Source organism: Copadichromis virginalis, linkage group LG11 (genome assembly GCF_057382275.1).
Source record: "Copadichromis virginalis isolate Kocher_CV1m ecotype Utaka linkage group LG11, C_Virginalis_male_GT1.1, whole genome shotgun sequence".
Classification (NCBI taxonomy): Eukaryota; Metazoa; Chordata; class Actinopteri; order Cichliformes; family Cichlidae; genus Copadichromis; species Copadichromis virginalis.
Window position 1 is genome coordinate 20,650,416 of NC_140628.1, and position 20,181 is coordinate 20,670,596.

At 37.2% G+C, this 20,181-nt stretch overlaps 1 protein-coding gene across 2 annotated transcripts; it reads right to left on the reverse strand.

The window, feature by feature from the left end:
• Window positions 1-95: 95 nt before the first annotated feature.
• LOC146698462 (complement C4-B-like) lies at window positions 96-19,911 on the reverse strand. Of its 2 annotated transcripts, XM_085473570.1 has the most exons (41): window positions 19,799-19,911; window positions 19,312-19,501; window positions 19,040-19,211; window positions 18,862-18,932; window positions 18,651-18,739; window positions 18,493-18,575; window positions 18,309-18,396; window positions 17,642-17,759; window positions 17,395-17,536; window positions 17,007-17,119; window positions 16,770-16,922; window positions 16,519-16,686; window positions 16,233-16,424; window positions 15,807-15,950; window positions 15,587-15,710; window positions 14,309-14,380; window positions 14,007-14,219; window positions 13,775-13,886; window positions 11,965-12,035; window positions 11,734-11,873; window positions 11,411-11,626; window positions 11,268-11,319; window positions 11,093-11,182; window positions 10,803-11,009; window positions 9,831-9,906; window positions 9,513-9,690; window positions 7,780-7,875; window positions 7,110-7,272; window positions 6,784-6,965; window positions 6,494-6,652; window positions 6,359-6,418; window positions 6,195-6,285; window positions 5,951-6,119; window positions 5,711-5,795; window positions 2,286-2,360; window positions 2,109-2,211; window positions 1,919-2,008; window positions 1,068-1,166; window positions 860-943; window positions 648-780; window positions 96-574 (listed from the first exon to the last, which is right to left on the reverse strand). In XM_085473570.1, the coding sequence occupies exons 1-41, from the start codon at window positions 19,861-19,863 to the stop codon at window positions 436-438; spliced, it is 5,067 nt and encodes a 1,688-aa protein (XP_085329696.1). In that variant the 5' UTR covers window positions 19,864-19,911; the 3' UTR covers window positions 96-435. The 2 variants fall into 2 exon arrangements, with proteins under 2 accessions (XP_085329696.1, XP_085329697.1); XM_085473571.1 differs by lacking the exon at window positions 7,780-7,875.
• Between the last annotated feature and the right edge of the window lie 270 nt (window positions 19,912-20,181).

The window sequence follows — 20,181 nt, forward strand, 5'->3', positions numbered from 1 at the left end:
GCAGACATACATGTTTGGGCCCACTGTGTTTCTTTTTACCCAGTTGCTTCTGTTTCATTTTAAGTTATAAAATGAATATTATGCAAACAATGACATATTCTCTATAGCATGAAGATGTTTTTATTTAACATGAAACACAGACCGTTGTTTTGCATATGAAAGATTACATTTCAAAGTGATGGAGTCACACTCAGTATGTCTACCAATGTCTTACTGTACTTACTGTATATGTTTCAAGGTTTTATCATTTTGATTTATAGGTAGCTAGATAGATGCAGAGCATACATGTATAGCTATGTACTGTGAGGTGGTAGTAGAATAAGCCAAAAAGTATAAGAAAAACAACAAAAGCTCTAAGCACTCATGCTAATCGTGTATCTGATGGGAAAGTCATTTAATCAAGCTCCATTAAAATGACAGTGAAAGCAGTTTGTTTCACTGTCTGCAGCCATCTATCATGTACTCTTGTACAAAGTCATTAAAATGCCTACAAGACTTTCTATTAGCACTTTTACTACATTCTTCTGAAGGCTTTTTTTCAACCCACGTGTTTGATTCCAGCAGATACTGCATCCTATAAAAAGAAGAAAGCAATGAAGAGAGAATCGTTCTCTGAAATCTTTCCTTAATATCCCTGATATACTTACATTCCACTTGTATCTTTTGTGGTGCCATCTTTGCCCATGATGAGATACTGTTTTCCCATGTCTAGTTTTCCTTTGCAGTGAACCCTCTTAGCAAACACTCGGACAGAGTTCTTACTCACCAACACATCGTTATCTAGTAGAAGGATTATAATTATTATATTTAAAGAAAGTCTTCAAATAAACATAATGAAAGGCAACAATAGTTCACTTACTCGATTTGAGAACCTCAATTATAAGAGTGGTGTACAACTCAAAGTTACTCTTCACAGAAATACTGGAGACCTCAACGATGTATGCTGGAATACAAAACAAATATAGAAATAATGCAGTGATTAACACCCCCAAAAATGCTAACAAGCTAACTAGCAAACAGTTAATATTTGATTCTTTTCACGTAAATGTCTTGTTTAGAATACTGACCGTAATCTACGATAGGGAAGGAGCAAGCATGTTGGACACGGGTAACCTTCCAAATTTTTTGTCTTGGATCAAATGTTTTTTGTAGGGTATGACAGGGTCCTATAAAAAGATTTTTAAAAAGTCAAGACACTTATATTTTTTTGATTGTTTTTTACACAAAATTACATAAAATTAAAAACAGACATGTTTCTGTTATGGAAGTCCCAGCATGGACTCAGGATCACTTTTCTGTGAATACAGCTGTTGGCTTCATCAAAGTCATATATTAGCACATCTCGAAAGGCACCCTCAATTCTGAAAGGTCTGTATGCATTGCAGAGCAACATATGCTGCTATCCAGGCAATATATATCAGGGAAGGTCTTGCATATTTCAGCAAGACAATGTAAAACCATACAAAGCATCAAGTTAAGAAACATGATATTTTAGTAACGAGCCTGGGTGCTCAACTAGTCTGCCTGTAGTCCAGACCTCTGCCCAAGTGAAAACATTTGGTGCTTGACAAAATGTAAAATATGACAAAAAAGACCCACAAGTGTCGAGCATCTCAAGTCCTGTATCAAACAAGAATTGGACAACATTCATCTCTCAAAAGTCCAGCGCTATTTCAGACATATACAGAAATTTACAGACTTTTGTTTTTTGAGATGCGTTGCTGCCTTTCAATTAAAAATGGGCTATTTTTTTTAAACATTTTAAGCAGTTTAAACATTTAATATCTTTTCAGTTTTATTTTGAATAAAATATGACTTTATGAAATCTGAAAATCATTGGATTCAGTTTTTATTTTGATTTTAGACGGCCGTTTTAGATTTGGGGGTGTCATTGTAGTGTACTAAATTTTTTTTGTACTTTCTGCGCATTCGCACACGTCCTCTGAACACAGTTTGGATACCATCTTGCTTCTTTGTGGTGCAGCGTAGAACACAGTACACTTTCTGTCTGTAAGAAAAACACATAGTACTATTTATGAAGTCCTATTCAATAAAAGAGATCGCATATGTGTTTGTATAAAGAGAGAAAGAAAGAACGACAGTCTTACCTGGTTCATAATAATCATAGAATGTGGCTGGAGCAGGCTGTAGAAGCCCAACTGGTACCAGTTGTTTAGCTTCAAAACTAATACATTCCTCATCCTCTTTCACCTTCACAGAGATAAAAAAGTAAATCTAACATTTGACAAGCACATTTATTTTCCATAACCTGAATTCATCCATACCTCGTTGAAGTAAATCAGAAGTCTTCCAAAATACGTCTCATAATGGTCAATGTAATGTTCAGGTGAATCTTTTAACTGGGGAAAAAAAGAATTAAACAATTTTGCATTTTAGCAGAAAAAAAGAATCTTCTGAAGTTTCAGTGTGAGTACAGGTCATTCCAGTTTCACATGTAACTTTTATTATAATATTTTTGATGTGCTCTTTGAAACCACAAAATATTTTTTTCTTGAGTTAAATGAGATTTCTGTATGTTAAATATAGCTAACTTAAAATAACTTCACACATAGATAAAGAAAAGATCTAAAGACTAAAAACATTTTTTTCATAAGTTTTCTCTCTTTAACAGAGAAAACTAAAGGCTTGTATTTGTTTACTGTAAATTTGCAAAAACATCTTATTAAGGTTATCAATTGTGTTTTTAAACTTAGCACAAAAAGTAAGATCATTTGTGTTTGGTCAGTTTTTTCTTTGTTGTAACAATACTTCTTGACAAGAAATCTAATACTGCCAGAAAGCCTGTGTTTTACCCTTAAATGGCGCCACATTTGTAAGCAAAATATATATGTATAGTTCTGTGTAAATAATCATTCTGTACATACCATAATTTTTAATCCTAAAACTGTTTATAACCTGCATAGTTCACATTTCTGTATAACTGTATACCTCAGATTTCTGTATAGTTTTTTTTATTTCATATTTATATCCTGTTCATAGTCTGTACATACTTATAGTTATAGAATATTCATAACATACTTCATACTGTGTACATTATAACATACCCATAATAGACCCATTTCTGTAATACACTTACATATCTATATTATTGCTAATATATATTGTAATATATCTATATCATGGCTAAAGCAAACTGCATTTCATTGCCCTGTACCTGTGACATGTGCAATGACAATAAAGTTGAATTCTATTCTATTCTATTCTATTCTAAAATGCCTTATGGGTTAAGCATCACAGTTGAGTATGTGGGTTGCTCTGCCAATGCCAAACAGCTTATACTCCTGTTGACTCTTGTTTGGGTTGCTTCACATTGAAGTGTGAAGCAACAAGACATGTTTGCATCTTAATTCATTTGTTTCACAATATGGGCTCCAGCACCATGTGGAAGAACCATACACAGCTATAAAAGCCTGGCACCTCGTCCTCATGTTGGTCAGCAGCCCAGTTACACACTGCTGTGGGATGATTTCATGTTCTCATGCTGAAAACACCAGCTGATAACCAGTGTTGGGACTAACGCGTTATTAAGTAACGCGTTACAGTAACTACGTTATTATTGTGGTAACGAGCACGGTAACTAGTTATTATGCCAAAATCAGGAACGCGTTACTCGTTACTGGGATTTAGATAGGGTCGTTACTCGTTACTTCGTGTGGTGGCATCGCGGAGTTTCCACAGATTCAGTAACATTAGCAAGTGGTGGAGGCAGCAGGTGGATGAAGGAAAAGGGACGCAGAAGGAAAAGAGACCCGAGGCGGCCGCCGGTCCAAGTGTGAACTGAACTTCAGGTAAGAAGTTATGACCTGCAGTCTCTCTGGGTCAGATATAAACCAAGTTTAGGTGGAGTTTATTTTCGTTATTCTGACTTTTTCCGTACTGCGTGCTAGCTAGCATGACGGAGTTTCTATACAGCTGGGTGGGTGCTATGAAGTTAATGATGTTGAACCTTATTTTGTTCATAAGTTATTAGAGTTGCCAACCGTCCCGTCTGGTATTCAGAGAAAATATTACGCGTTTCTTATTGAGGTGAAAAGGAACAGTTTGTCCCGTAATTCAGCTACAATGAAAAAGGCACAAAGCTGGAGTTATTCTGTGTCTTTGCTGCACAGCTGCCTCTTCTTCTCTCATTCTCCCCCCTCCCTCTCCTGTTTCTACTTCAATCATGAAACTGATCAATGATCAGCTGATCGGCTCTCTTGTTTGTTTATCGCTCACTTTGCGCCGAAAGAGGAAACCAGCGGATGTCGCGCTAAACAACAGCAGCACGTTTAAGCTTGATCAGCTGTTGTTAGAATTTATTTAATATTAATTTCTAGTATCAGCTGATGTTTGCTGGAGCCACAGCTGTAAAAAAAAAAGCTGCTGGTCATGATATGGTTTGGTTATCTGGTGAGAGTGAAACATGAAGATGAAACCAGGAGATGTCCTTACTGGATCATCAGAGCTGAGCAGGTGATGGAGAAACAGGTTTACCTTTTAGGTGACATGAATGAGTTGAAGGGAAGTTATGAACTGTTTCTGAGAGACAAATAACACCAGGATCCTTTTTTAGGTAGCTGACAGCTGGTAACTGTGCAGGTGCGGATCTAGCAAAGTGTGGCCAAGGGGGCATGTAGGGCATTAACAGGGAATGGGGGGCACAAAGAAATACTTTACTTTCTTATTCTCATTTAAAATGTCTAGCTTTTAAAAAATAATTATCTGAATCTTACAACAAACGATTGATAGATTGATGCATATATACCATCAAAACAGTGTACATCACTGTCACAACAGCGTTTGTTTTCATTCAAAGGCTTTATGATTTTTCCTATAATGGTGGGCCAGTTTCTAGTCAAAATGCCCGGGCCAATTTTCTTTCCCAGTCCAGCCCTGTATGCAGCTCATCTGCAGTCTGGTGTTACCTACATCTTCCTATTCAGAAGGCAGAATTTCTGAGTTCTGAGTACAATCGAAAGCACTACGACTGCAGTTTTTGTGTTGGATGTAAAAGGCGCACATGACTCTGTGACGTAGGCTAGAATCATGGCAGCAGTCAATGACGGTCCAGGCGTGGGATTTCTCTCGTGGAAATATGCACGTTATCATATCCTTTCTATTGGTAGGTGGCACAGTGCACTTGTGGCAAGTAAGCAAGCTAGAAGACTGGCAAAGTTATGGAAGAAACACATTAACAAGAGAATTCTGAGTAAAACCAAAGTTACTTTCCCTAGTAACTAGTTACTTTGAAAGTAACGAGTAACTTGAAGTAACTGAGTTACTTTTGAGAGAAGTAACTAGTAATGTAACTAAGTTACTATTTTAAAGTAACTTACCCAACACTGCTGATAACCACCTTTTATGTAACCACTAAGTCTGATTACTAATGTTAGTTTCCTGAGTATGACGAACTTACTTGGAAGTAGTATAATGCAGTTTATACAGGATCGAACCTTCCATATAGGCTTCTTGTCTTATTTTATGTTTATTTTTTACATTTTTGTAATTTCTAATTATCAGAATGACACCCCAGCACTTGTATTTATGTCACAGTGCAACTCTGACAAATATTGCCTCAAAGAATGTTAAAATGAAGCACACCACGTGCAATTCCCCTTCAGCGTAAATAATTGCTGTGGCATCGAGATTTGCACATGTCTAGAAAATCTTCTCTTACTTTGTAATGGGAGTAATGGTGAAGAATACCAACCTTATCCAGGTCCTCCGTTTTAGCCTCAAATCCACTCAATAATGTAATATCGGCAATGGCCATTCCTGTAAGATTCCTCTTCTTACTATGACCATGAATACAAAAAACAAAAGGACATTGAGAAAGACATTGATCAGGAAATGTTTTTTTTTTTGTTTGTTTTTTGAACTGCACAGCTCATACTCTGAATTCATATTCATGAAAAGTAAATATGAATTTACTGGATCTCATTTAACTAACCTGACACAGACAGTGTAGGTAACAGCCTCATTTGGACTGAAGTTATTATCAATCTCTCTCCTGTATCGGGTGTGAGCATCAGACCCCTCAATGGCTGTTCGTCCCAGGTCTTCCTGGTCTTGTTTCGCATCATCGTAGTCATAGTATTCATAATTTTCTAATATCGGAGCTAGATAGACAAAGATTAATGTAAGTGTGTGCCTTTTATCAGTAGTTGTGATTTGTTAGCATTTACAAATCTCACCAGTGTACTTCACTTTCCCCTCCACTCTGACACTGATAGACACCTGGTCACATTCATCCTTGGGTTCCAATAAATGGTAAGCCTTAACAATCTACAAGGGACATTTAGAGTCAATTATAGATCTGATTGATAATATACAAATCAAAGATGTGAATCCAACATACTTTAAGCTTAATTTCTCCTTTTCCAGTCAGATGCACGGTGATGTTGTTCCCTGTAAATTTCTAGGGCAACAGAAAAAAAATTAGAAGGGGGTTTCATCTTATACAGATATGTCTGAGCGCATTGCTTTATGATACCTTCAGGCTGGTCTCTACTTTTTCCTTCTTATTTTCTAGTTGAAGTGTTACAATTTCATTCCTTCCAGCAGAGGTGAAATCTGCTTTCAGTTTTGGTTCTGGACTGGGAGGCTTTTTTAACTCGTACTCTGCGAGGGCTTCCAGGGCCATGAGCGTATCCTGGGAATGGTAAGAATTCTTAATAATATAATGGTTGACATGTCTTCCCTGACAGTGAATAAATGGTGTTAAACAACAGGGGAAACAGGAGTTCCACACAAAGATGGATTCTCCAGCTCTAGCCTAATCACCTGTGTTGACTTGAAGCCTCCATAATAGTTTTCTCTGGAGTTTAACCAACAGGCTGCTCTCTCTGCCCAGTTTATATGCCCAAGCTGAACAGCAGTTAGAAGGACGTAGGCTGTCGTCTCTATTGTGATAGCATCCAGCTTTGGGCTGTCATTAACTGCCCAAAAATAGCAGTCATTCGTTCCTAATAAAAAAAACAAAACAGAATAATTATACAAAAATTAGACATTATATGATAATATAGGAAGAGACAGCACATATAATTTGGTCATAGTAATAGATTATTGTATGTATAGTGCCCACACTCATTTTCTTGTACTGGACATACCTTTAATAGCCGCTGCTTCCACTTTTTTCCATATATGTGAATGATCTGTTGTATTTGGCATGCACACTGAGAGGCAATAGGCTGTAATGGCGACAGCATAGGGATGCTGCAGCTCCACTGCGAGTGACTGGAGATATGATGTTGAAGAGGAAATACTTGGTCTCTGGAAGAGAATAACATGAAGGTGGTGAATTATTTTTTGCTCATATTTGTTGTGACTTATGGGCTAACTGTGGCAAATAAAAATTAACAATTCTCAATGTAGCATCAATTATTTTGTGTCCCCGAACCTGATGAATGTCCTGTTTTATCTAAATAGCAACAGTAATGCTAATATATAGAACGTTTTTCACAGGACTCCCTGCAGGTGAAACGCTAAGTACATCCTGACACCTTTCATAGGAATTAGGAAGGTAAGTAGCAACCTAGTGCTTCTAATTAAATGCACCGGAATAACTGATCATTTGTGAGCGTGCTCACCACTACAAAAGCAGGAAATTTGGCATATGCTTTGGTTATTTTTCTCTTTTGTGTAATATTCCATCAGAGTTTATCATTTAAATGCTGTCTGGACTGCAGTCTGGACTCAGATACCAGACTGACTACAATTACCCACTTGTAGTCAAAACTAGTAAAAAAAGTACAGTTGGTTTTTAATATCACCACTCACCACTTTATTTTGCATATCAGGCTGGAGAAATTCGACAGACCGGTACAGTGCAAGAGTTATGAAAGCAGTCACTGATGCATCTTGGTCTTTGTCTATCTAGATTAAACACACAGATATAAAGTTGCACTCAGATCACTGTATTTTGGTTTGTTGTATTTAGATCTAAATGGGAGACAAATTAAAGGAAAAGAATGAACATTATAAAATGCAGTGCATTGGCCCATCACATGCTGCCAGAACAGCTTTAATGTAACTTAGCATTGACTCGGCCAGTGTCTGGAGCTCTGATAGTAAAATAGTATGTTCTTCTTCCAAAAATATTCCCTTCTTTTTGTGTTTTAGTTAGATTTAAAGATGATGACTATTGCAAAGAAACCGCTGCCATCAGGATGGAAATGGGCCAACCAAGGCTTTATGACTTTTCCTTTAATTTGTCATCTGTTTATACCCCTAATGTTATAATTAGGGGTGCAACGATATACAAAATTCAGGGTTCGGTTCGATACTTTGGTGTCACGGTTTAATATTTTTTCGATACCAAAATTTTTTTATGCTTTTTTAATTTGTCATTTATTAAAATTATAAATATATATTTTAACTCAAAAGTACAGTTTTTAAATTTAATGTTGCTGAAAGAACAAAGTAATAAAAAAATAAATCTATCTGATCGAGAAATCACTCATCTTTGGAAAAGAGAGTTTATTACAGAGAAATGTCTCTTTCCAAAATAAAAGCTATACTATACGCTTCTTCTGGGCTATATTCTCAGCAGCATATTAAACATATCAGGTCCCCATAAGGGGAATCATGTGCTAACGGCTGTCTAAATGACTCGGGTAAAGTTTGTAGCATGTGTGCTTGTTGTTTTTGTCGGCTTCCACTTGTCTTTGCACTAGGATGATGTCGGAGTCAATGTGCAGTCATATTAATTGTGTTCCCACTAGTGCTGTCAGCGTTAATCTGAAATGACGTTAACGCCACAACACGGCAAATCTCCGTTAACGAGCTACCGCGGATCGCCCCGTGCTTGGGGCTAGACGGCCAACACATTAACGAGCCAGTAGTTCCCACCCATGTAATTGAGCATTGCGTGGCACATCCGACATACTGTTTTACTTTTGTCCATGATGTGCTTACCTTCAGGGTCATACTTCACATGAAGACTCTGTTTTGTTTTATTTATTTTCTTTTTGGTTTTATCTGAGCACAATGTGGAAAAATGTTGCCGTTAATTTCAGCATTTTTCACTTTACAAACGGCGCCCCATACATATGTGTGTATTTACATATATATTCATATTTGTAAATGCAAGTATGTGTACTTGTGTACATATTGTTTTTTTTCTGTATATGTCTGAAATAAAGATACAATAATAATAATAAAAAAAAAAGACCAAAATAGTTCCAAAGGCCAGATCTGAATGAGGGTGGGGGAGGTTCAATTTGCCATTTTGCAATGAGCTTAGCTTCTGTCTTGCTAGCTTGCGCTGTGCTCAGTGGATCTGCGCTCAACAGTGCAGCCTAGGCGGAGTAGTCGAACGCAGATCCACTGAGCTCTCAACACGGACAGCATCGTCAGAAGAAAAGTTGATAAAATAAATTAAAAATTTTGTATTGTTCGATACATATGCTTACCGAACCGACAGCACTGTATCGAACGGTTCAATATCGATATGAGTATCGTTGCACCCCTAGTTCTAATATGCACAATACATTTATTTTGCGAGAATTTACCAGGGTTCCTTTGTGTAGCACAGGATTTGGGTCACTGAATGACCCATCATGTTTCTGGACTGAGAGCAAGTAACTGACTGATCTTCTGATGTCTTCTCCTAATCTGACGTTCTTCCGTTCTTCATTAGTCTGACGCTGAGTCACAAATGAAAACATTTTTACTATAAGAGCAGTCACCCTGAGAACATGAAAAAACAAAGTGAAAAGGTTGATTCATTATTATTCATAATGGAGATTTTAAAATATAAATATAAAGTGAGATTCAAATTACTACTTTACATCCAAAACTAAAGAAGAGTTATATAAACCCATACTCACCAATTACTCGATGGCACATAACTCAATGTACCATAGGCTCCATCATGCCTTCTATAGCTTGTGATGTGTTTACTGCCTAGCAAAAAAGTACACTGTGCTTATAAAAGTGTCAGTTCATTACTATATATATATATGAATACATATATGAATCACGAAGGCGAAATACAAGCATAGTGATGATTTGTGACACAAAACTGACTTTTCCCCTAATTAAAACACAGAAAGTTATTCCATAAAAAAATTTGTGAGTGCATTTCAGTGCATTTCAAGTATGATTTTTTTTTTTTACAATAACTTTAACATATTTAATAAGGTTATGTATTTTTTTTTTTTACCTTTATTCTATTGATTTTTACCACAGTCAAAAATTGTAATCTTTTTTGTTTGCATAATTTTTTCCAACATATTTGAGTCCTCATAGCTTCTGAACTACAGGAGATGAAAACACATGAAATCTTTTGAGCTAAAAACACATTCAAGCTCCATGTTTGGTTTATTATGCACCCAATCCAAAAATAATAATCTAAAAAGTCCTGTATTTGTTCATTAGGATTTGTTCTTCAATTACTATTGAGCAAAACTTTACCAATTTAATGATGCAGAGTACAGAAAAAAGCACTCACATCCTTAATGTTTTACTTGCTTTCTGATAAGTCACTAGAGAAAACTTTTTTTAAAAAGTGCATGCTGTGTATACTTGATGGTGTTGTATTACCATGTGGGACAGGAGACTGGTTAAATTGAGCTACAGTATATTTCAAGAGCCTGTAACTCAGCTCTAACATCATTAAACTAAGGTGAACTTCATGCTAAAATATTTGTTCAAGAAATCCTTCGGAGAGGTCAAATGGTAACTTTTTTAAGATCCGAATAATTGTATGTGGACTGACCAGTGAATCTATAAATTATAAAACAATTTTAATTTGTAGCATATTTAGCGCCTAATAAGGATATTTTTTCATGTCTTCCTACCTTGCTCAAGTTTATTAAGAGCATCTTCTCTGCTGCCAGGTGGCAGCTCAAACCACTGATTGCTCAAGTCAAGGTACCGGAAAGCTAAAACTGTAGGTCCCAGTTTTGACATTGTCTGCTCTAAACATCCAGTTGGCAAAACAATCATTTCAGCAACCCTTTCAGTAGAAAGAAGCTTTCTTGCATATGAATCACCAAAGCCATTCCCTGTTGAATGAGAGAAATTAAATAATAAGATGTCAGGTATTTCTAAAAGTCAACAAATTTTATGTCTGTGTCTCAGTGTCTACCTTCTACTGAAACAAATATATTGGAGCTGGAGTCAGGGACTGTGTCATCTGGTAAGGATCCGTCAATAGTTATAGTCTTTGTGCTTCTTCCTATCATAACAGAGATAAGTATAAAAAGGAGAACAATAACTATGACTGACATTAAACTATCCATCAGAAATACAAACCCACTCACCATCTAAGTTATGGACACTGGTTTCTTGATCTCTCTTTTCTAATCCTTCTTTCTACAACATAAGATAGAAGACAACCAGTTTATAGTATGCCTTGTTTTTGGAACTCAGACTGCCATAAAAGTATCTTATACATTTCACTCACCTGCACATTCAAAGTTTTTTCTATTGCATCTATTCCGAAGCTATTCTTCATATCATAGAGACGTATTTTGATGGGTATTGAACCAGCGACCATGGGCACAGCAGAGAAGGAGACAAACTGAGAGGATTGGGGTGCAAGAGTAATGTTAACATAAGATGATTTCGTGGCTGAACCAGGAGAGCAAAGTCCTTCAGTTTGTTCCATGTGCACTGCCACCTGTGAACATGCAGGTGTCCAAGAAGACAAAAAAAATCTTTACTTATTCCACACAAAGTAGTTACTGTTTCCAGTGACACTCAGCGCTGATGTTGAGGTTAATCTACCTGCAGTTCGGAGTCATCATAGTTGTAGATAACAGGTGAAACTGACAGCTGCTCAAATTTTTTCACAAATGAAGGCAGTCTCAGAGACACAAATGACGTCTTAAAGGCTCTGATCTCAAGTGGCTTATCGACACAGAAACCTGAGTGAAACACAGAATAGAAGTAAGTTGCAGTTAATGAGATCCAGTCAAATATCTGTGATGTGTTTATAAAGCACAGAGTAATGATTACCTGTGGATGGAGATAATGTGACAATCTGAATCTCCCATGTGGTGATGGAATCAGGAAGGAGCAATGAGTAGCTACAAGAGTTTTTGATGAAGAGAAATCAAATTAAATCAAATCAATCAGACAAATGACACAGTTTATACGGGGGTTCAAAGATAAGCTGCTTAAGTGAAATAATCACACATTATTCAAGCAATAACAATTAAGATGAGTACATAAACAAAGCAACTGCATGGTGTCATTATGCATCGAACAACTGTATTTGACTGGAAATGGATTTGTGTATATAAAAAAAAAAAAATTCCCCACTCGCCCCTTCAAGCTCGGGTCCTCTACCAGAGGCCTGGGAGCTTGAGGGTCCTGCGCGTTATCTTAGCTGTTCCTAGGACTGTGCGCTTCTGGACAGAGATCTCCGATGTAAAATGGTAAATGGCCTGCATTTATATAGCGCTTTTCTAGTCCCTAAGGACCCCAAAGCACTTCACACTACATTCAGTCATTCACACACTAGTGATGGCAAGCTACATTGTAGCCACAGCTGCCCTGGGGCGCACTGACAGAGGCAAGGCTGACGGACACTGGCGCCACCGGGCCCTTTGACCACCACCAGTAGGCAAACATGGGGTTAGTATCTTGCCCAAGGATATTTGGCATGCAGCCAGGAGGTAGCCTGGGATCGAACCACCGACCTTCTGATTAGTGGCTGACCTGCTCTGCCACCTGAGCCACAGCCACCCCACATGATGTTGTTCCTGGGATCTTCTAGAGCCACTCATCTAGTTTGGGAGTCACCGCACCTAGTCCTCCGATTACCACTGGGACCACTGTTACCTGATGAAGGCTCTTAGACTCCTGTTGATCTTGTATAGCTCCGATAGTTGGCTAACCTCCCTCCCTACTACCTTGATCTTAGCCTCTTGCCTCCTTCTCCATGGAGGGCACTGCCCCTTGTGGCTGTAGCCAAGCATCTCACTGATCACTGCTGCCATGGTGTAGATCAGCTTGTTAGTCTCGGTAATGGTGGCTGTAGGTATCGTCCACAGTGCTGCATTAACATAGTCTAACAGACTTTCTGAGGGTACTTCACGTAGACTTGGTAACCGGCTACGGGGGATTCAGGTTTCAAGCTTGGCCATGATCCCATCTTTCAGGTCACTTCCTCTCGCACTCAACGATCCTTCTTCTATCGCACTTGGTGCTTGGTACCCAATCTCGAGTGGGGTTGATCATATCACCCTCCTGACCTGGCGTCCTGGCTCAGCATTTGTGTTGTACCTCGTCAATCTCTAGCTGTGAGAGCCGTCCCTTCTTTCGTATGTTGGAACACTGAGCTAGTTGTTTCGCCGTCGTTGTGGATGTTGGGTATCGAAGATTCCATAGGTCCCTCATCCTATTCATGTAACCCCTTCAACGAGGGTTACTAGTGTAGTAGCATTCCAACAATGCCCTATTTTTGTCTCTTGCCCACCGATGCCTTCTTGTTCCAGTAGCCCACTTCTCGTCAGGGTGCCCTGGTTCCTCAACACCTGACACGGACCTTGTTCATCCGGGCAACATCCAAGCCGGTATGCCTCATATTTATCTGTCTCGCTCATGTCTGCGGTAGGCTCGCTTAGCATGGGAGGTCTAGCCTTAGGACCCTTACTGGATACAGACACCCCAGGGGGGAATCGAACATGCGATCCTCTGCTCCAAAGGCATGTAGTCTACACACACACACATATATGTATATATATATATATATATATATATATATATATATATATACTGTATATATATATATATATATTAAAGGTACATTAAAAATGCTTACCTTTTTTTGTTGGAGACGTCAAATTCCACAAAACCAAAGCTTGGAGGAAAATATCTTCGGATATACTGAGAGGTTTCTGAGAAGAACTCCTCTATATCAGCAACGGATGCAGCTAAAAGCCAGAAAAAGTCAAAGTCAGTCAAAGTCAGACTTTGATAATTAAGCTACAGCTATTAAATGCTACTCAAGATGATTTTTAAAGTGTCAGCATAAAGTGTCAGTTTCATCTCACTCCTGCCAAATCCTTTTTGGAGTTCTTCCTGGATCTTTTTTTGTCTTAGACGCTCCGCTTCAAGGCAGCACTTTAAAAACACTTCAGCACAAGTTGGATTTTTTTTCACTAGAAGGACCCGATCAGCTCTTTCCCGACATGTTCGTTCCATCGGGATTTGAGAAAATCCATAAACACAACAGTTTTGCAGCTCTTTCTCTGTGTAGTTCAATTCTAAAGAAAATAAAAGACACATTTAGCATGTTCTTGCAAAAAATATTTTATACAATCAGACCAAAGTTTTAATACTAGAATCTTCTTACTCATGGCCATCATTTCGGGTTGAAGGTCCACTGAGCGTCTTTGTCGTGTTAATGAAGAATTACAACCAAAATCTAGTAGTAGGAGAGAAGCAGGAAAGCAACAGAAAAATGATTCGAATGGAATAAAAAAATGTAATACGTATTTATTAGCTGTTGTTGTAGGAAATAATTTGGAAAAGCGAAAGTGCTTCTTCCTACTGTCCAAAGATATGCAGTTAGTGGGGATAGGTTAATTGGAAACTAAATTGCCCATAGATGTGAATGCAGGTATGAATGTGAGTGTGAATGATTGTTTTCATGTGTTAGCCCTGTGATAGACTGGCGACCTGCCCAGGGAGTAGGCTGCCTCTTGCTCTAAGACAGCTGGGATAGGCTCCAGCAGCCCCCCCCCCCCCCCCCATGACCCTGAAAAGGATAAGCGGAAGAGAGTGGATGTATGTATGTATGGATGGATGGATGGATGGGAAAGTGTTGTGTTTATGGTTGGATTGATGGAAGCTTTATTCTCAAAGTCAGAAAATACAATTTTTTATTTAAACAGTGAAGTCTACATAAAATACAATTCCTTAAAAGACACTCATTGTATTTTAAAAAGGAAAATAACCTAAAGATATCATAATAATATGAAGTAACAACTGCTATGGCATTCAGAACACCTTGGTACTAATTAACAGAGGTTGTTAGTTTTCTTTCTAAAAACAGGGTATTTTACTACATTAAAATAGCATAACAGAGCTCTACAACAATGTCGAGAGGAAATAAGCATGTTTCTTCACATTTTTGTGTGTTAGGGTCCTGACTTCAAAGAGACGGGGATTGGTGCGAGGAAGATAATGAGGTGGAAATGAAAAAGGACCGGGCAATTGTGGAGGAAGCAGATAAGTAGGAGTAGAAAGTCATTATGAAAAGGACATGATATAGATATAAAAGTACAAATGTTGAATAGTCATATAAACTTTGAAAGAGCTTTTTGTGATCTTGATAAAATTTATAGGCAATAGGCAATACTACGTAAATGGCTAGTCTCTAATCGCATACATAAAACGAAACCAAGTAGAAAGGCCCTGTCCATCTCAGCTACTGTATTCAGGATGGTGGGACGACATGGTGGCTTCCACAGAGCTGTGCCCGCTCCTATGTATATTTTATTGGATTATTTCAATAATGTATTAAAAAAGTTTCAAGGAGAAGATATAATTACACACTAATCAATTAAATAACCTCAAAAAATTACCTAATGTTCCTTTAACTAAATGAAGAAAAACTTTTTTTTCTTACCCTTTCTCCACAGAAACTGGTCATTAGATACAGAAGCCAAGCCATTGTCTAACAGAACTGATGCTGAGTCAGGTCCACCACCATAGGAACAACCCAGATCATATGAGTTCATAGTAGAGAATACCTGACAATTGAGAAGAAAAGCTTAGACTTACTACTATGATTACCTATAAATTACAAAAAATACCATAAGTATGAAAGTAGTGTGTGAGACTGTAACCTGTTTGGGTGTGAGTTTATTGTCAGCATTGAGAGCGTAGAAGGCCTTATCCACAGCCAGCAAAGCCACTTTTGCGCTGTTCCCATGTAGATCAAAGTCTATCTTTAAATGTGTGTTAGGTGCAAGGGTACCTTTGGGTTGTACCTAAATTAAGACATTTAAGATATACCAGGATTTTTTTTTTTTGTTTAGTGAAGGAAAATTCAAATAATACAAATAGACTTCTCAAACCAAAATCAAATAAATATATCAATATAAATACATGTAGATGTAGGCAATTTAAAAATCCAAATTATTTAAATATATGCAATGTTTGTACACCTCCATTAGTTAAATGTTAGTAAAAATTAGTTACAGCGCACACATTTGAAATAGTTTTGTTTTCTCTGCTCGTGCTGCACTTTTTTATCTGTTCTGTTTACTTACCTTGACATTTAGCTCACATTCATCCCTGACATCTACCCACACTGAATCAGCTATGACGTGACCGTTAGTGTTGTGATAGTAGCCAATCACACGGAACGATGGAACCATATTATGTGTTATCTGCAGTCGGTGTTTAGCTGATATACCAAGTGGGAGTGAGCCGGTGTTTACTACAATTCCCCGGCTTAAGACCTGAAACAAAGACAATTAAAACGTGTTTAATCAAGACAAAATGCTGCTCCTTTATGAGAATACACAATATTGCATTTAGTCAGATATTTCTGACCATGTAGTGTATATATCCACTGCGTGGGCTGTTGATGGTGTTGAATGTTATGGTAAGGAATTCATTCACAGAGTAGATCCTGCTGGTAAAAGTCATGTAAAGGTAGCTGTCATGTTGAGAGGAAGCACGTCGCATTATTTTTCTCTCTCGTAATCCATTTGTAGAAACCTGTTGGAGGCAGATGAACAAACAGTTAAAACTGGAATCAAATCTGTTAAACAACACCTTTGAATAAGGTTGGGGATACTAACTTCAACTGTAATATCAGCTTTATCATGAACATTAAAAGTATTGAACAGTGCCCCGTCTTGATCAGTGGTGCCTTCCCAAGGCTGTGATGTTGGTAGATTAATATTTACTGGCACACCAACTGCTGGAGAGCCATCTGGCAGACGCACGAGCACCTATATGAAAAACAAAGAAAAGTTTTATTAAAGATCATTACAGTAATTTGTGTAACTATTCCCATGTGTTAGTTTCAGACATACCACCACGTCCAGTGGATATCCAGGAATAAAATGAGATCGAGTTCGAGAGAGGTCTATCGTGTATTTGTGGGCGAAGATTCGCAGGTAAACTTCTGCCTCTTGTATTTCACCACCTAGGCCAAAAAATGTACACAGTATTATCAAGAAAAATAAAAGGTCGCATTAATATTTCTCCATGTCTTAATGAGTTTATCAATAGATTTATTATATTGGAACTTTTACTTATTAAATGCAATAATTAAATGTAGCTCCAGAAATTCTGTATTATGCACTGCTATATGAAACCACATTGTTTACAACAATTAAATACTCTCTAATATCTATGATTTCAAATAAAATAACCAAAAACAAACTCAGATATATTGATGAATGTAAATATCTCCTTTACTTTGTATGTTTGTGACAAACACTCTCAAAAACAATCGATCTCCATTTTCCTGCATCTTAGAGAGGGTTGTTTTCAGCTGCCTCTGAAGTTTTGCATTTGTCTCATTAAACAAAAGAGAAACCTTTGCATTTCCATCTTTGACCTGCAAGAAACAGAGAAGTTTTGATAAAATGAAACAATAATGGCATGCAGTTTGTTACTCATTTTAAAATTAGCTGCATTGTGAATTTTGGATGGATTTCCTCACCGAACCGGTCTGCTCCAGTCCCTTGATAAAAGTCATTTCCTGACCGCCAAAGCCATCTTTTTTTACAAATCCAAACTGGCAGTGATAAGCACCTTTAACTTTTTCACCATGTGTGTACCTAAAGAAAACAACTGTTAACTGGAGCAAAGATAGTCTAAAAATGCAATAGTATATTTATACTTGAGACAGTCAATCCAAGCATTAAACGGTCTGACTCAAGCAGTGAATATTTTTTGTTGCTGAATCCAAGTTAATAAAAAGTTTTATTATTTTCACTGCATAGGAAATAATTATGGAAGAGAAAATGCCCAATCTCAAACTCCAGGTTTTCACCTGGTAAGTGATCAGAGGCTGCAAGGACCATCATGTGTCATAATGAGTCATTATGTGACATTAATTTCATTTTTCAAATCGTGCTACAGTAGACTTGCAGATTCCCTTACGTTTTTTGCATTTTTCATTGCATGAGTGTGCTTATTTGAATACTGGCAGCCCTTGGTCAGGTAATGACTTGGTTAAACAGTTAAACTGTTCTATTTGTTAAAAGTCATCCTGCTGATAAGATGTTGACAAAATCACCCCAATGCCAAAGCCTTAGCGTTTAACATTTCTTGACATGAATTTGCAAAGAAAGAGTTAGTTTAATGGAAGTAAAATTAGCACTTACATTGCTGAGATGGTGAATTGAAGATCTTTGTTGGTCAGCAAAATATATTTCGGATCCATTACGATGTTCACATCAAAGCTTGGTAAAACTACAGTTAGTAAATAAGTTATGAGAGTCAAAAGATACTTTCTGTGAATTTAAAAAAAAGATCTCAATTGCACGAATCAGTTTATAGTAAACTTACTAAATTTCTGAACTTTGAACTCTCTGAAGGCAGCATTTGCTTCATCACCCTCATAGTGTGCAGTAATCTTCCAAGTACCCGTTCTTTACGAACAACAAAGTACAGTAAGTGTCAAAATTCCTTGACATCTTCACTTTCATTGGAAATTTGTAACCTACTCAGAAACGTCAGGTATGAGGAATGAGTCTTGATGTACTCCTCCCTTTGCAATCTTCATGATTTTCATTATTCTATTTCCAGCAGCATTCTGTCATACAGTGACCAAACACAGACCAAGACAAGAAAGAGTGAATATGTTTCTGTCTTTCAAACTTGTATTACCAAAGACATTTATAAAGAAAATATATAATATTAATAATTATAACTCACAATTACTGATATGTGGACAGGTTCCTCATGAGGCCTCATCGTGTGGTCAAGAGTGAAGATTCTGTACTTCACTAAAAGAACGATAACATAAAAGGAATATAAAATGTCTTTTTCACAAAATAATCACTGTTAGGTAAAGTCTGTAGAATTATTTAATTTTCTTTTACTTTGTTTCTACCTCTGTCTGCTGGGTTATAAATTGGCTGAGCTGTCTGAATGAAGATGTAGCCCCTGTGTTTTGACACCAGAACCCTTGTTAGCTTCGTGTTGGGTGTGAAGGATTGGCTCTCTGCCACGAGCATAACGTAAGAAGGAAATTGAGGCAATCCTAACAAAGAATCCATGTTTAGCTGTAAAGATGTAAATTATAAAGTTAGGGTAAAGTGGGTAGTAACATCTCAGTCCTGTCTTTTATTGTTTGCTTTTTGTTTGAGTGTGAAGTCTGCATACCTTGAGCTCAGCTATTTCAATCTTGTCTTCTTTAGTGCACGTAACCGTTTTCATCTCAGACACAACAGTACTAGAGATCTCATCCTTCAGGTAGAGCTTAACAGGTTTGTTAAGGTGACCCGGTCCCATCTGGACAAACACTTTCTCATTAACGCCCACGTGAAAGACTTTCGGGCCTGAGATGAAGAATCTGCACACAAAAATGAAAGATAGTGAATATTACATCTTTTAATAATCTGTTTCACATAATCTGATTTTTAGATAACTATGCAATCTGCAGTGCTGCATATTTGAGCGTATCTTACATTAAGTCAAGTTGATTATTAGGAAATAAATATGGGAATACCAACATATGATTTTTTTTTCATTTGTAAGGTTATGAAATTGTTTGAAGACAAAAACTTTAGTTATATTTAATTATATATATCAGTTAAAATGAGTAGACATCAGCCATTAAAGCATTACACTTCATTCTTCCTAAATTTACCTGTTTTGTGCTGAACACTCCGCGATCCATATCAGCAGCAGTATCACAAAAATGTGGCACTTCATCGCGCCGCTTTGATTACTTTGCCTGCTTTGACACAGACTTTAGATTAACTGCTGTTTTGTAAGTCACTCACCCCTGTTTCACAATATCTGGATCTCATTAATGCCCTCCCTCTGTTTTTTTCAGCTGCAGATGAACAGACTTATAAAACTTAAAACCAATTACAAAACTTTAAAAAATGCATGCATAAACACTCAAGGCATAATATGATAACAGTTTAATACTGCTAGATATAGCATGTTGCTCGATGCATGCTGTTGTTTAACACACAATGTGTTTTTTTTGTCAATTATTAAAATTATTAAATCTATATATTTTTT

Excerpts from the sequence above, each read along its gene's own strand:
- LOC146698462 (XM_085473570.1), bottom strand. The coding sequence starts at position 19,863 with ATGAAGTGCCACATTTTTGTGATACTGCTGCTGATATGGATCGCGGAG. Across the intron at positions 2,361-5,710 it reads AAACGGAGGACCTGGATAAG|TTAAAAGATTCACCTGAACA; the intron begins GTTGGTATTCTT and ends TTTTTTCCCCAG. Across the intron at positions 944-1,067 it reads CTTCCCTATCGTAGATTACG|CATACATCGTTGAGGTCTCC; the intron begins GTCAGTATTCTA and ends TTTGTATTCCAG.